At 38.5% G+C, this 17,157-nt stretch overlaps 1 protein-coding gene across 3 annotated transcripts in view; it reads right to left on the minus strand.

Annotated features, from left to right (window-relative positions):
* PAPS1 (poly(A) polymerase 1) overlaps positions 1–17,157 on the minus strand; it is a 59,117-nt gene that overhangs the window by 14,294 nt on the left and 27,666 nt on the right. For all 3 annotated transcript variants that reach the window (XM_089379105.1, XM_089379106.1, XM_089379107.1), the window contains exons 7-9: positions 724–837; positions 565–627; positions 118–447 (exon numbers count right to left, since the gene is read on the minus strand). In XM_089379105.1, coding sequence (XP_089235231.1) covers positions 118–447; positions 565–627; positions 724–837 — 507 coding nt within the window. The remainder of the gene's footprint in view (positions 1–117; positions 448–564; positions 628–723; positions 838–17,157) is intronic.

Below are 17,157 nucleotides of genomic sequence, written 5' to 3' on the forward strand. Positions count from 1 at the left end.
AACTTGCTAAGATGAAAGAAGTTGGCCTTAATAGAAAGTATTGAATTTATTCATCAGATTGAAAGTGCTGAAGAAAATACTATGGATCAATTTCATAGGTACATGTTACATAGTTACCTCACAAATGTGATTGCTTCTCTGAAATTCTTCAGTCATAACACGTAGAGTACTTGATGACACATTATAACTTGAATTCATGCAGGGATATGCTGGGGTAATTATAGGCATCTGATGAAGCCTGTCACGAGGATTTTTCCGTGGATCCCAAACAGGAAGGCCTAGTGGACCCTCTTCAATAGCACAAAGCATGACAGGGTTTGGCCAGCGCCACTGGGTATATACTCGGAAAAAGCGGCAAACCAACATGCTAGGCAATGCATTTGGGTAGAGCTGACATATTCTGGCCACAAGTAATGCCCAATTAACACCCCCTAGAAAACCTGCTACCTGCTCACAACCATACAAAATATTCAGTACATTAATTGGACATTCATAGTAATGCCCAAAAACTTACAAGGTATTCGTGCCAAGTGACCAAATCAGATGTTTACTCAATTCTCTTACATTTGAATAGACACCACGTCGTTTTGCCCAAAGCTTCATACACCTGAGTGTGGTTCGAAAATTCTGATTTCAAGTCAAGTCCATCCACAAGTACAGTATTAGTGCCAATGCAATAGACTAAGAAGTCATTAAAATTGAGCTTAAATGATACACAAGTACCTGAATATTTGGTACCAAACGTAAAATCTGATCAGTTACTCTACATCCATTAAGACTTCGAACAGTCTGCTCATCAGCATTACGGAGTATAGAATCCTGGGAGATGTCTAGATCCTATAACAAAAGTCACATAAATCATGAGTTGCACAGCAGAAAAATAAAGAGAACTTAATGGCATTAAAGTGCTGAGACAAATCAAATTTAGGTCAGATACTATGATTTATGCTATAATAAGAGCCCCATATAGGAAACAATTTAACAACAAAGATAGAAGTAATCTATAATAATCTTTAGACACAGCCAACGTCAATATTGGCCAATGGCATGGTTGCATGGTATTTAGATGTATCTTTCAGATGTAAGCCAACAGAATAATGATATCTACATGTCAACATAACTAATGCACCTCATCAGTAAGGATCAAATGCCTTTAAACATTGTAATTTAAGCCAAGGAACCCTTTAAATTACAAAAGCTTAAAGTAATCATCATGAATCCTGTTGAAAATGCAGCAAGAAAAGTCTCAATTTAATTTTCCCTTGAATTAAATTAGGAGAAAAATTTTAATTCCACATCACAAGACAACTTGTACCAGTTAACTAAGTTAATTTGACTTGGTTCAGTTAATTTGAGCTGAGGGTCTAACTTGAGTCATGTAGAGTGTCTCCTACTTTATAGGAGCCCTGGTTGAGTTTATTTTGAGTTGTAATTAATTAATTCAGTTTGATTGAGTTAAAGTCAATTAAACTAGTTCCAACTAATGGAGGAACTAGTAGGAGGTCTAACAGTGGGGTGTTGCTCCATGTGTTCAAACTTCAACCAGTTAATTGATAATTCAGCCATAAATAACTCATGCATGTCAGATCTAAGAGTTACCCAATTGAGATTGGACTTCAAGGGCAATGTACATCAGCTGTATAATTATCTGTATTGTAAAAATGGTGCATGGAGTCAGAGGAAGAGCCTAAAGGAACTGTATAATCCAATGGAAGAAAATTCCTATTAAGTAGGGGCCTAATTCCTCATTGAACAGCGCAAGGAAGTAGGAGCTTGGAAGGCTAAAAAAATGGCCAAGTGTTGGACAGCGTCAGACTAGGAAGCAGTGAGACATAGAGGTAGTGCAAAGGTTGCTCAAGCTTGAGTAAAGCATTGTAATCTTCTGATATTTTCTGACCAATGCAATATACACATAACAAGGGTTTTTAGTCGTGGCTTTCCCCAGGAAATCATTGTGTAATGTGTTGATTGAATTCTCTCTTGAATGCTTCGTGATTTCTCAATCAATTAATTGTTTCCGTTGATGAGTAGAGTAGATTCAAAACTTTTGTTTTAGCAAATTACATAAGCAGTTTGAATCTACAAGGAATTTCTACATGGTATCAAAGTTGAAATCACAATAGAAAAGAAGAATTTGAAGTTGTCCTTGCAAGTGAATAGAATTTGCAGAATCATTCTTCAGAGCTAGCAGGATGTCCTTCTACAGATTGAGACTCGAATATGCCATTGAGGGTAGTTCGATTTATATTGCTTGGAAGGACAAGATGGAGGCAGTGTTGGAAGATAACCGGCTGAAGGAATTCATAGATCATGATATCCTGAAGCCTCCAACATTTGATGCTAAAGATGTAACAGAGTGGAAGAAGAGTGTAGCAAGAGCTAGGAGGATCATCCTGGAGGGTGTGAGAGACCACATAGTCTTGAAACTACATGGCAAAGAGACTCGCTTTTCTATGTGGAAGACCCTCAATGAGCTATTCGGAAATAGCAATGACGCCAAGAAACTTGAACTGATGAAGAAATTAAAGGATTGAATAAAATGGGTATGAGGTAGTCTTCAAAGATGGGAAGGCCTGCCTCAAGCATCTTGCTTCATGTCAAATCAAGCAATTTGGTGTCAGGGTCGAGAGCCTCTACACATTAAAGGAAGATGCATGCACGGCCTTAATGAGCAAGGCAGGGATTAGAGATGTTGTGGTTGAGAGGGAGCAGAAAGATTTCCCATAGGGAGATCGAGACTCAGAGGGAGTCTAGCTTCGGAGAGAGCAGCCTTATGGAAGTTAGGCTTTAGGATTTGAGAGATCATACTCATTATTGCAGTAGTTGCAGCAGCAATGCAGAGGTAACAGCAGCAGCATGAGTAGATCGGAGTCCAAGTGTTGTAGAAATTTGGGCAGAATTCATTTAGGTGTTTTTGTCTTATGGATCATTACCTTGCTACAAGAGCCCACAGTATTCAGTAGCAGGAGGATCAATTGTAGTAGAGTTAGCAGCAGCACAATTTTCCCAGTAGACAGTTGCAAACAATTGATTCAGTTTTTTTTTTATGATTTTCAGTTGCAATAGCAACAGCAACAGTGAGAAGTGTTGCATGCAATACATTCCAAAGGCATTGAATCGGGGTAGAAGCGAATCCCTTTCTTGTTGAGAGGGAGTGTTGAAAATGTCGCAAGAAAAACCTAAATTTAATTTTCCTTGAATTAAATTCGGAGAAAAATTGTAATTCCACATCACAAGATAACTTGTACGAATTCACTAAATTAATTTGACTTAGTTGGTTCAGTTAATTCGACTTGAGGGTCTAACTTGAGTCATGTAAAATGTCTCTACTTTATAGGATCATTGGTTGAGTTTATTTGAGTTGTTATTAATTAATTCAGTTTAACTGAGTTAAAGTCAATTAAACTAGTTCCAACTCATGGAGGAGCTAGTAGGAGGTTTAACAGTGGGGTGTTGCTTCATGTGTTCAACCAATTAACTGATATTTCAGCCATAAATAACTCATTCATGTCAGATCTGAGAGTTACCCAATTGAAATTAGAGTTCAAGGGAAGTGTACTCTCAGTTGTATAATTATTTGAATTGTATAGAGGCTGCATGCAGTCAAAGGAAGAGCCTAAAGGCATTGTGCAATCCAATGGAAGAAAATTCTTATTAAATAGGGGTCTAATTCCTCATTGAACAGCACAAGGAAGTAGGAGCTTGGAAGGCTAAGAAATTGGCTAAGTGTTTGCCAGAGTCAGTCTAGGAAGAAGTGAGACAGATAGAGATAGTGCAAAGGTTGCTCGAGCTTGAGCAAAGCATTGTAATCTTCTCATATTTTCTGACTAATGAAATATATAGATAGCAGGGGTTTTTAGCTATGGCTTTCCCCAGGAAATCATTGTGTAATGTGTTGATTGAATTCTTTCTCTTGTATGCTTCGTGATTTCTCGATTGATTAATTGTTTCCGCTAATGAGTAGAGTAGATTCAAGTCTTTTGTTTTAGAAAATTACATAAGCAGTTTGAATCTACAAGGAATTTCTACAAATCCTAGCTACTATATTGCAGGAACAAAGTATGCCAAGGTAATTACTCTATCTACATTCTACATAATCTCACAATTATGACTGAGCACATACAAAGTAAACCTTGACTTAAAGAAAATCTGCTTCAACATCAGTAATCATGACATGCAAATTATGAGAAGCACTAGATACGGTTCATTTTTTCTTGTTAATCAAGACTCTCTCATGGTAAAAGGAAACTAGAAAAAATACTTGACAGCATGCACATGGTATTGGTTTTCCAGCCTGTTCATCTAAGCTGCATTTCTCCTACTTGTGCATCACAGGTATAGAGAAAATGTCTATGATCAACATAAATGTCAAATACACATATTAGACGTTAGATTTGAGCATTTTGTCTGTGATTTAATTAATTTTTTTTTTAGATCAAAGAATATTTCTACTATTTTGGGTTGAGCCAGGCTTCCTCTTGGGTTGTCATATGAGGAGCATAAGCATGAGGCCCTTTTGGTACACAGGCACTTTCTTCATGAGAATATATTCGGGAAGAAGGACTGCAACTCATTATTCTTCCTACTAATGACTTCTAGATGAGGATAAGAAAACCCAACTATATTAAGAAACAGCCATAAAGATACCAAATATTATCTCATTTATGGAATTAGTCACAGACCAACTCACCAGTAAATCAACAGAAATACAATTCGAAGAGCTACAGTACACCCTATAACAAGAAACCAGTGTTATCACTGGCATTTTTAAATTGCTACAAGGCTTTCAACTTTGGATGAAGAAAAAGATATCTTCAAAGTTCCCTACAGGCCTCCTGCCCTCCCTTAAAATCTCTACAAATATAACCTTACATGGTGAGGATTCTTTTGCCTGGCCCTAAAGAAATTATGTCCCTGTCTAGGTACGCAATGCACATTATATGTATTACAGTTTTTAGTTGTACCACACTAACATGACAATAGACTTATATATGATGCTAAATTTAAAAGGAAATGCATTTTTATGTATTATTAATATAATATTTGACACATGATCACCACTCTGACCAAATGCCTTCCAATCATTCATGGATCATCTATCCAGGTTCTCTAATTTCCTTTTCAGAATTTAGCAGTGCCGATTATAAAATATATCATTTTGTGCCCTTGTATGTAAGGTTCAACATAACCCATCTCAGTCATTATGGACCCTAAATTTCTTAGCCATATATATCTATATGCTAACTCCATGCACCAGAAGAACTTGCATAGCCATGATATTTAGAAAAAACCTGTTCTCTGTTAGTGATAAGAATACTTGGAAGTTCGTGGCATCATCTCTTATTTTCTTAACATAAAAAGAGTGACTAATGCACACTCAAATTAATTGCCACTGGCTACCAATATGCATGCCCAAATTAATGGCTGTTTTATGCATGCTTGCATTTATGTCTCTCTCACTCCTCAGTTCCATTGTAACTCCACCGATAGTCATATTTCTGTAGCTCCCACTCATAACTATCACTCATCAAGGATTGTAACTCATTTTCTAAAATAATAGGGACCAATAGCTATAAAATGGTTCTTTGGCATCAGTCAGGACTTTGTGATAAGTGCTATTGCATGTAGTTTGGAAGAGACAATATAGTAAAAGAGCAGTGTCCATACTGCCTTCAATTTGGCCTGAGTTGACATCCTTGCCTTCTCATGGACTGGTAAATCTCTGAAACCCTCAGAACTCAAGCCTTGACTAAACAAGAAAAGTATATTCAACTATGAAGCTCAAGCTTCTGACCTAGGGCCCATATCAGTACAGGAAAACTTTCAGTCGAAGCCTTTAGAAACTAATGGCAAACATTTCCGCCAAGCTACCACTATGATAACATCTGGGAAAAATCTGCAGGATGTTCCCGAGCAAATTCAAGTATACAAATGCCATTTCCATACTGTAAAAACTGTTTTTTAAATTAGATGGTGGTTGGTCTTATGGCTTATAAACGCTTAAAAGGAAGATAAGACATAATTAATATAATAAACAAAGAGCAATTGAGAAATTTGAAAGTTCTTGTCATATATCTACATGCCTACTCCATGCATTAAAAAATCCTTTTATATTTAGTATTTACATAGGAATCCCATTACCTCCATTTCTGCAATTCCGAAAGCATTTTAGAATCTGTTTACAGAATTTGCACCCATTCCCCCACTCCAGATGACATAGATGTTAATTAAGTATTTTTTAAAGGCCTCAAATCAGAGATGAAAAATACAATGGCCCTAACGTCTCAAAGTTCAAATAACATGCAGTTAGTTTCAATGTTCCTAATTTGTACTTTTCTTGTAGTACCAACACAAAATAGTGAATTACCCATTGAAGCAAAATAAATAGAACGACAATGGTTCAACAGCTAATACTACCTCTCTCAAAAGATCAGAAACTGGTTTGGCCCTAAAGTCTTCATTCAAAGCATAGTTGACCTTGGGTGGCCCTTGTTGCCATAATAGCAAGCATAAAATGAAAGATTGCCCACTGGCAAAACATGACAAAAAAATTGATGGCAACAACTCTATTAGTAATGGTGTTAAATTTCTAATCCCAGCGCCTAGTTAATTACTTCCTAGCAGATTAAATCTTACTGAATAATAACACAGCTGAGTTTTTAACATCTAAAACGGAAGCAAAATTAAACACCAATCCCACAATCACATGCACACAAGATTTTCGCCCTTCAAATCAAATTGTTAATTCTTTAAATTCAGAACTTACAAGGGCTCCAACCCTGGGAAAATGACCCACTGAGGAAATACAAACAACAAGAATCAGGAAATAATTTAGCTGATCAAACCCTCTACAGATCTTGTTGGCTGATCTGGATGCTTCCCTTGTTGCCCCTTTCACTGTTCCTAGAGCCCTGCGCATTGAGTGGAAGTCCTTTTTCACCCAATCACTGAGATCTCACTCTCACTCTGTCTTGTGCTCAAAATGTGTTAGTGTGTTCTCCCTTAGCCTAGCCTTCCTTTTATCAGTTTGAGTCATTGACTAAAACCACAACCCTGGCCTCCAAAGTGATTGACGATTGAGATTAGATATCAATATCACTTGAGTTCAATAATTGAGATCCATCTAATTCACTAATGTAAATAACTATGTTGCACTGGTTTTGGGGACAGGGGAACGGCAGGAACAGGGGGACGGAACGGCTAGAGCGCACCCCCAAATTTTCAGGGGGCGAGGGGTTGGGGAAGGCAATATATATATATATATATATATATATATATATATATATACATTTGTAGTTGTTTCAAGCTAGTATTATGCACAACCCTTACACTCGCTAATTAAAATCTCAGTTTGAAAAGGCGGTGAGTGACGTTCCATTATTGGCCACTAGACATGAGCTTTAGCTTTATGAAACTTAAGTGTAACTACTTTAAATTTGTGATAAGGTCCATGAACAATCTATCAAGGAGAATTGTCTTTATATTAGTTTTTTCCCTCATATTTCTTGTTAATGAGGACTATGTTAAACACAAAAGGCATTCCCTTTTCGATAGGTTTTGCAAACTTTTATAACTATGTTGAAAACCACTATGAAATAATTTGGTTCTCTAATGATAGACAATTCATATTTCAGATTAAAAAGGAGATTGAATAGGAATTTATTTGAACATTTAGTACTCAATCCAATTCACAATTATCTGATTGTTTTCACAGTGCTTAGGGTTGGGATGATGGAAGCACTGAACTTGAATGAATCCTCGAAACCCACACACATTATGTAAAAGTTGAGATGATCCTCAGAAAGAACAAGAAAAATAACCACAAGGATCATCCTTTTAAAATGTTGTGTTTTCTGTTTTCTTGACATGGAGGGTGCTTTTTGTAACTTTACCATTGAAAATCCAATATCCAATATCTAAATCACTAAAAATCCAAAATGAAACCCATCATACAAAGCCCATGTTTTGAGATGCAACCTGCACAAAAAAATTAGATTCAATGCATTCCAAAAAAATGAATGGGAAAAATAATCATATTGTTCAATCATCAATGTTCATGATTGTTAAAAGTTTAAACTAAAGCTCTGTGCTTGGATTATCCCTAAAACGTTCCCAAAACACCCAAAAATCTACCCAGAAAACCCTTGAAATTTGCCAAAAATATCCCTGAAATCTGTTTGGAACATCTTGGGGACGGCTAGCAAGTCCCCAATAGTTTGGGGACGTTTCCTAAGGGTCCAAAAGTCCCCGGAACGCAGGGACGCAGTGTACGTGAGTATTTTTGGGGGGACAGGTCCTCGTGCAACATAGGTAAATAACCTTTACATTTCATTACATTAACTCACCTTATCTTATAAAAGTATATTACTTTAATACTTAAAGTAATTACTAAGATTAAGGGTCTATTGGGCGACTTTTGCACACCTAGACACTTAGGCCTATGTGGGGGTACCTACCAAAGCTACTAACATCGACACTTTGTCTTAGCAAGGAAGGTACTTCCTAAACAGCCACTTGGAGGGTAAAACTAGCTATCCCTCTACTCCTAATTCTTGGCACAGTGTCCCATGCATCATCCTTTACCATGGCATTCCTCCAAACCTCCTAACTTGCTACTTCATCAATGACGCTACTCAACAATGTCATGTAGTTCGAAAACTTTAACGCCTCCTTAGGGGTCTTGTCCCCCAATATCTTGTGAGGACTCATGTTTTGCTCGTATATTGTAGTTTTACACATCTTTGCCCAACAAAACATAGGCAACTCCTGGTCATGTAGCATAGCCTAAGCTAAACCAATGATGGCTCGATTCTCATTATACAATCCCATCCTGTTGAAGGTTGTATGAAATTGTCATCTCCCTCTCGATCCCCAACACCTTGGAAAAATCCTTGAAGTTGTTGAAAGTGTACCCTCCCCCATTGTCTGATCTCAAGACCTTGATCTTCTTGCCTATCTGGTTCTACACCTGGGCCTTCAACTCTTGAATCCGTCTAAAAACCTCATCCTTGATCTTCATAAAGGATCCAAGTTTTCCTGGAATAGTCATCAATAAATGTGACATATTATTGTGCTCCTTGCACTGATGCCACTAACATCAGCTCTCATACATCCAAGTGAATAAGATCCAAGATCCCCTTGAACCTACTCTTGCTACTTGGAAAAACAACTTTTGCAATCTTGCCAAGTGCACGTGCCCTGTTGCCCAATGTTGAACCCTCAAAGACCAATGACAATCTCACTTAGGATCATAAATGTCCTATAGTGCAAGTGTCCCATCCTCCTGTGCCATAGCTCATCACTATCATGCACCAACGCCCAAATAATTTTGGCCATCAACCTATATAAGTTGCTCTCTCTAACCCTAATGGCTACTACTATGTTTGGGCTAGACTCCTCTAGACAAATGAGCACTTGCCAATTCCTAAACATAACTACATATCCTTTGTCCTCGATCACTAAGACTAAGAGCAAATTCTTCTCCAATCCTAGTATAGACAACATGTCTGGCTTCCAACATCCCTCCTGACACTAGCTAAAACATAATGATTCCAACCCCCCTCATTACATACTTGGCATTATTACCAAGCTCAACAAACAAAATAGAGTCACTCTCCATCAAACAGTTAAGTAGCTCCCATGCCTCTATCATCTGGCATGGTGCACCATTATCCAAGTACTAAGCACTCCTTGTGATGATGGTGGTACATAGATAAGAGACAAATGAGAAGTCCTTCTCAACTTCCTTACAAACTCATCAAACTGAACATCTATTGATGTTATTGTCTACTGCAACTTCCCCTTCCCCTTCTTCTCTGAACATTATGATGCATAATGTCTACTCGTGTGGCAAATGAAGCACATCAACTTGCTCAAGTCCTTTTTCCCCAGCAAAGAGTTTGCGCCTTCATTGTTAGTAGTTACCATTGGAACCCTTCCCTTTGCTCTTCTTAGCCATATCGACCATGGCCAAGTTCTCTTCTCCATCTCTGCTTGTTGGGCTTAAACTCCTCCCAAATCTCTTCCTAGATTCAGACATCCCAAAGACTCTTCAAATTGGGAAGGTGCTCCCAAGCAAGATCCCCTTAACAAATGGTTCCCACAACTTGGAAAAACCAATCAATGCCACATTTACAAACTCTATGTGCTCCACTTCCCCCCAATGACTATGAGTCGATATCGAGACTAAGTGATCATCATGAAGTAACTAGTAAAGTTAACAGTCCTTGACATCTAGATGGATCTAAGCTTGTTTCCCAAGATTATCTTACTGTTCATGTTGTCACTCTGGAACAGGTCCAATAGAGCCTTGAACATCTCCCTGGCCAACTTCTTTTCTGCCAAATGTTGGAACAAATGATCCTTCACAACATCTATGATAATCCTCCAGTGTATCTTGCCCTTCATATAAGTTACCTTATCTACTAGATCTATTGGTTCTGAAACAACCTTTTCTACGAACCATGTTCCTTCAACAGCAAGGTGACCCTTGCCTTCTAGGACGGAAAGTTAGACACTCCATCTGAACTATCCTCAAATCTAAGCTTAATTGTTGCCATTTCTAGATCTTATAATTTCACCTTCTACAGAGTCCTTCTAACACCCATAAGAAATAAATGTTTGTTTATAAATCCACTAAGATCTCCTCATCAATCTATCTCGACCGTTTAAAACACCTAGAAGAAAAATGTTAACCCCTGACTGGTATGATCTCCCTCTCTCCCTCTAAAGGATGACCTCTGCCAATCACCTTAGTAAATCTGGCTAGCGTACTCACTGACCTACCAATTCTGCCAACTACATGTTCGTTGTGCTCATTATACAATTATATGACTAACTTCTATATGGCCCATATGGCCCTAAATTTTCTTTAGAGACTAAGTACGACCATGTAAGGCCTAATGTGGCTATTGTCTCTGTGCATATGGATTCCTCTAATGTGCATTGTACGACCCTTGTAGCTGCTAACCCATGGCCAATCTCTGCATCAGCAACCTTCTCGTCATACAGCCACACAATCAACTTGTCGATTGTGTTCACTCAACCACTCTTTCCAAATTTGCATAAACCAACAACTACATTTCCTTTGCAACTACAGCTGGTAACAGAACTTTTACCTAGCAACTGTCAAGGCTACCGACCACTCCCCTTTCTCCTCGACCTTGCGGCCCTAGTATTCAACTTCAATGCCCTATAGGCCCATCTACCACATAACTTCTAAATTTTTATTAATATTTTTGCATGTTGTTGCTAGCCACTACACAAGCTATTGGCCACTTCACTCTTTAGCCACTACACTTTGCCTTTTCTTGCATCGTCAATGTACAACCTGATTCTTTTTTTTTATGTCTCTACATCAAACAGCTTGATGCCTCTGACTATGGACTCTAGCGTATGGAATTTTTTTGGTGTTGCTCATATGATTGCAGCCTAAACCAACATAGATCCATCTTAAATACAGTTCTAACATGAGTTGAGAGGGATCCAATTTCTTCACGTGCAAATTTTCTATGAGCCAACATTATTTAAATATTTTGTATAGTTATTTAATTTTTTTTTTTAAATTTTTTTTAAATTATATTTGGGCCGCCATGAGAAAAATTTCATCTTTGATGACGGACAAACACAGTTACACATCACACCGGGTTGTAGAATGAACCTCTCGGCTCAATGAACCAGGCACATGCGACTACTCAATAAATATATTCCTGTGTGCAATACTTTGGAGATCAGTTTTTAGAGTTCGAACTCTAATATCATGTTAAATTTCTCACCCTAACACCTAGTTAATTACTTCTTAGCAAATTAAACCTTACTAAATAATAACACGGCTAGGATTTTTGTTGGAAATACTAAGAGAAGGGGTGAATCGATATTTCTTTTACAATTGTTATTTTACGGCAGTTAAGATCACTTAATAAAACTAGAACACAAAATGTAAAATAAACGAATAATTTATATTATCAAAACAACAAGGACTCCAATCCTCTTTTACGACAATAATTTGTACAAATACACTTATAATCTCTTTAGGGCTCCAACCCTAGATGAACGTTAACAATGCCTCCAAGAATGACTCCAAGATTTGCTTCTACAAGTGTCTTCAAGAGGTCTTCAACAATGCTTCCCAACAAGATGTCTTCAGTTAGCAACTCCAAGATATTGCAAAGTTTTTCAATTCCCAACAAGATGTCTTCAATTAGCAACTCCAAGATATTGCAAATTTCTTCAAATGCCTTCAAGGGTTCTTCAATTCCCAACAAGATGTCTTCAATTAGCAACTCCAAGATATTGGAAAGTTCTTCAAATGTCTTCAATGGTTCTTCAATAGGTCTGCACACCACTCTTACAAGGATTCTTCGATAGGTCTTCAACAATGCTATGGAATGCTCCAATAATTTCTTTCAAAGCGGACTTCCAACAAGAAGTTTTCAACAAGTCTTCAAGATGACTTCAATGAATACTTTTAACAAATCCTCAAAGGTACTCCAACAGCTCTCTAATAATGCTCGAATTATACTGCTCCAAAGGATGTTACTGCGCTGCTCAAGGAATATCAAGGATCAGGTCAATGTCTGTACAAAAGGAGTTCAACAAGTGACCAAATTTCCTGCTCAAATGCTTATTCAAGACCAGCTTATTGTTGCGACTGAGGTCTGCAACTTTGCAAGAGGTTGATTTTGTAATTTTTCTGAACTACCCAAGATCTGTATAGATTTGAGATCTTCAAGAAATCTGGGCTTTGTAAGACAAGAAGAACAGGTTCAAGCTGAGATAGAAATAGGCCTGATTTAACCTTTTAAACAGTCCAAGTTCTGCAACCAAGGCCTAAAAACTCCACAGCAAATCTGAGGTCTGCAACACAAGAACAGGTCTGAAATTTGCGACAAAAGAAGGGCCAAGTTGCATGCCTGTAACAGGCAGAATTTCAGGCCAAAATACAGTGCTAGAGGCGAAAATCTCTGGCCTGAAATAGACCGAAATTGCAGAGGTATTGCAGATCCAAAATTTTTCAAGGTCTGCAATCTGGTTTGTAACAAGGTCAAGGCCAAGGACGTGATAATAATCGAGGGCTGTAGTAATAGATCAAATCTTGTAGTATTAAATCGAGATCCCAAAAGGCTGGTCAGTGAAACTCTGGTCCAAACAAAACACAGAAAACTATCTTAGCTACTCAACATCCTTTCAGCCCTTCTCCTGCACTTATATATCAAATTTGAGTACTGCTCCTTATTCTGTTCTTCTTGGCCAAGTAGGATGGTTGAAATGGAAAGTATGGTTTCTTACATATACCTTGTAATCCAATTTTAAAGTGTTAAGTTTGGGTATGTTCTATGCTTAGAGCAATTTGTTTCAATTTTCATAGTTAGCTCAATATCTTTTCCAACTTAGCAATCACATCAGCATTAAAGTAAACTGCAGTTGGAACAAAAACATGAATCGCAGAAAACAAGCCAAGACGAGGACACAAGATGTGGCTCTAGCCAGGGACAAACTCCAATGTGGGGAAACCCTTGATCAATTCTTCTTATATGATCTTCAATGGTTCAGCAAAGAGAGAGAGAGAGAGAGATAGTACATTTACAACAGAAGTCAACACTTTGACTTTCTATACAAGAGAATAGATCATCTCTACATGAGATCAGTGGAAGACATGCTGCTTCAACTAATTTTCTAGATAAGAGAATAGATCATCTCTACATGAGATCAGTTGAAAACATGCTGCCTCAACTAATTCTCCAAGGTGACTCCTTCACCTATCATTGTGCTGCATCTCGTCCATGTGCTGCACCTCACCGTGCTGCACCCTGTTGCACTCATCATCACAGTGTTGGACCTTGTAACCATGTTATGCACTTCATGCTACTGCTCCTGTCACTGTGCTTCTCCAATCAGTGGGCTGTTCTCATCATGGATCTGCACTCTATGTTGCACTCATCATCACTACATTCAGTCATGTAGCTGCATCATACATAGTGCTGCACCCTTTTTATATTATGCTGCATTGCTACCCATCACTGTATGCTGATAGCACTATGCTGTACTAGCTGTTGTCCCATAATATGTCCAGCTACACCAACATGCCCAAATAGTCCAATTAGACCATGTTGTCATTTGTTTGCACAGCTGTTTGCTGCACACCTGGTTAGGGCACTTGCAGCAGCCCTAGTTTCATCCCACAGTCAACAAACTAACCCTTTAAGGGCTATGGCATACCCTCATACGTCTCCTCCTCACCCACGCTGCTTGCTTAGGGTGTTGTCCACCCTTGACAGCCCTCACACAGCCTCCAGTTGTGTGCTATGCCCTATGGCCTAGCACAACAGATTGCTGTAGCAACAGACCTCCGAAAATGTGCCAAAATAACTTCCAAACAGCAACGTGTTTGACCCTTAGGAACTTGGCCTAACAGTCAGCCTTCTCAGCCCTCTTCACAGCAAACTCAAATCCTGATTATATCATTGTTCCAGCCCTAAGACTATCCGCACTTACCTCAGCCACTCAGCCTCCTGTCGCAGACTTCGGATCCCTGTTTTCCCATGCTGTCCAGACTCTAGCCTCTAGGTTGCTGCGGCTAGGGTATATCCATATCACCCTTAAGTAGGGCAGCGTAAGGCCTCCTCTAGTTGTTGGTTAGGGCCTTCCCTTTGCTGCGGATTAGGGCTCTTCTAGATGACCCTTCTTTAGGGCTGCATAGAAGGCATCTCCTCTAGACCTCCTCTTCCACCAAAAACCCAAAACAAGAGGACACTGAGATCACAAGAGATGAATTGTTAAATGACTTGAAGTCCTCCTTTATTTATACTAAAACGTTGAGCACAAGTGGGGTTTATTTGGTTGCTGGACGACCTTGATGAATTGTCCCATAACACTAATAAATTCATATCTCCATGAATTCTTATCGGAATCGGATGATCTTTAGATCAATCCTACACCTCTCGATGAGAGGGATTCAAGAAAAATATCAACTGCCATAAATAAGATGACCCACATGGAGTTTGGCCCTAGTTGCCAATTTTAACATAAAGAGACACATCTATTGGGGTGTTCAAGAAGGCCGACTTGAGTAGGCTCGGGTAGGCTTAACAAATGATATATTTTACACTTCAAAGATTAATTTCTCTTCAACGGCAAGGAATTAGGAGGCATGTGAGTCCTCATTAGAAAGCTTTTGGATTCCTCTACAAGCTGATATAATCTTCCTCCCAAGAAATGATCTCCAAGGTTGACAATTTTAATTTCCTTTTCGTCATATAGGTGTTTTCCATAACAGCCCTGTTTGAGGCTTTTTTTCATGGATCTAGGGTATCATGAAGCTAGGGTTTTTCATCATATTCACTTGGACAATGTTATAGTATGCTTTATGACAGCTTTTAGGGTTTATTTTGTACAAGGGCTTATGTTAGGGCTTCTAGATTAGGGATCATTCACATGGGCTTTTTATTCATTGGAATTAGGTCATCTTCAATACTTAGGACATCATTCATTCATGCATACATTGCTTAGGTCAACTTGGGCATCTTTAGGGTTTCATCATATAAATGAACCATGCTAAGACATAGACCTAGGGTTTCTTCATCTTCAACTTAGCTACGGTCTTCAACGATGTCAAAGTCATCATACTGACATACCAAGGGTTTCATCATATAGCTTTAGGGCTTGTATCTGCAAGGACTTCATCACCTTCAACACAGTTAGGGTTTGCTCCTAGGGTTTTCACTTTAGGGTTTTCTCCTAGGGTTTGCTTCAACAATGCACCTAAGGTTTGTCATCATATTGACATTAATGATAACTTTACCAACAATTTCAACACATAAAACAAATAGCAAAAGCAAAATTAAACAACAATCTCACAATCACATGCACACAAGATTTTGTCCTTCAAATTAGTTCTTCATTTATTAAATTTAGAACTTAAAAGGGATCCCTTCCTAGCATAATGGCCTGCTGAGGAAAATACATACAACAAGAATCTTTAACCCAATTGATCAAACCCTTTGTAGATCTTGCTGGTTGATTTGGATCCTTCCCTTGCTACCCCTTGCACTCTTCCTCAAAACCTGCACATTTGAATGGAATTCCTTCTCCACCCAATCATTGAGATCTCACTCTCACTATGTCTTGTGCTCAAGATGTGTTGTGTGTTCTCCCCTAGACTAGCCTTCCTTTTATATAAGTTCAAGTCATCTAAATCCACAACCCTAATCTCCAAAGTGATTGATTGTTGTGTGTTCTCGCTTACACTAGCCTTCCTTTTATATAGGTTTGGGTCATCTAAATCCACAACCCTAGTCTCCAAAGTGATTGACTGTTGAGATAATGTTAATTTTAGGTATGTTCTATGCTTAGAGCAATTTATTTCAATTTTCATAGTTAGCTCAATATCTTTTCCAGATTAGCAATCACATCAGCATTAAAGTAAACTACAGATAGAACATAAACATAAATCGCAAAAGACAAGCCAAGACAAGAGGACACAAAATGTGGCGCTAGCCAGGGACAAACCACAATGTGGGGAAACCCTTGATCAATTCTTCTTATATGTTCTTTAATAATTCAGCAGAGGGAGAGAGAGAGAGATAGTACATTTACAACAAAAGTCAACACTTTAACTTATCTAGATAGATCATCTCTAAGAAGATGATACATGAGATCAGTTGTTCCATTTAATAATTCAGCAACACTAACTTATCTAGATAGATCATCTCTAAGAAGATGATACATGAGATCAGTTGAAGACATGCTGCTTTAACTAATTCTCCAAGGTGACTCTTTCACCTATCATCGTGTTGCATCTTGTCATCATGCTCTGCACCTCATCGTGTTGCACCATGCTACACCCATCATCACAATGTTGGACCCCATGACCATGTTGTACACTTCATACTATTGTACCTTATGCTGCACTGTTGAGCCAGTGTTTAGCACAACTGTACCTTGTGCCACTGCTGCACCATACTGTCACCCATGAGCTTGTTGTATCATTGCTGCTTTGTGTACTTGCTGCACCAAGTACCACACTGTTCTCTTACAGTCATGCTATCACTATGCTGCACTTCATTATTGCTATGAAGCTGATCTGATGAGGGCACTAATCTCAATGGACTAGTTCTTAATCAACCCTTGCTATGATGCTATGGCCTATGGCCTAGCACA

This window comes from Pinus tabuliformis, chromosome J (genome assembly GCF_031772625.1).
Source record: "Pinus tabuliformis cultivar Carrire ecotype Pingquan chromosome J, CPIR1, whole genome shotgun sequence".
NCBI classification, from domain to species: domain Eukaryota; kingdom Viridiplantae; phylum Streptophyta; class Pinopsida; order Pinales; family Pinaceae; genus Pinus; species Pinus tabuliformis.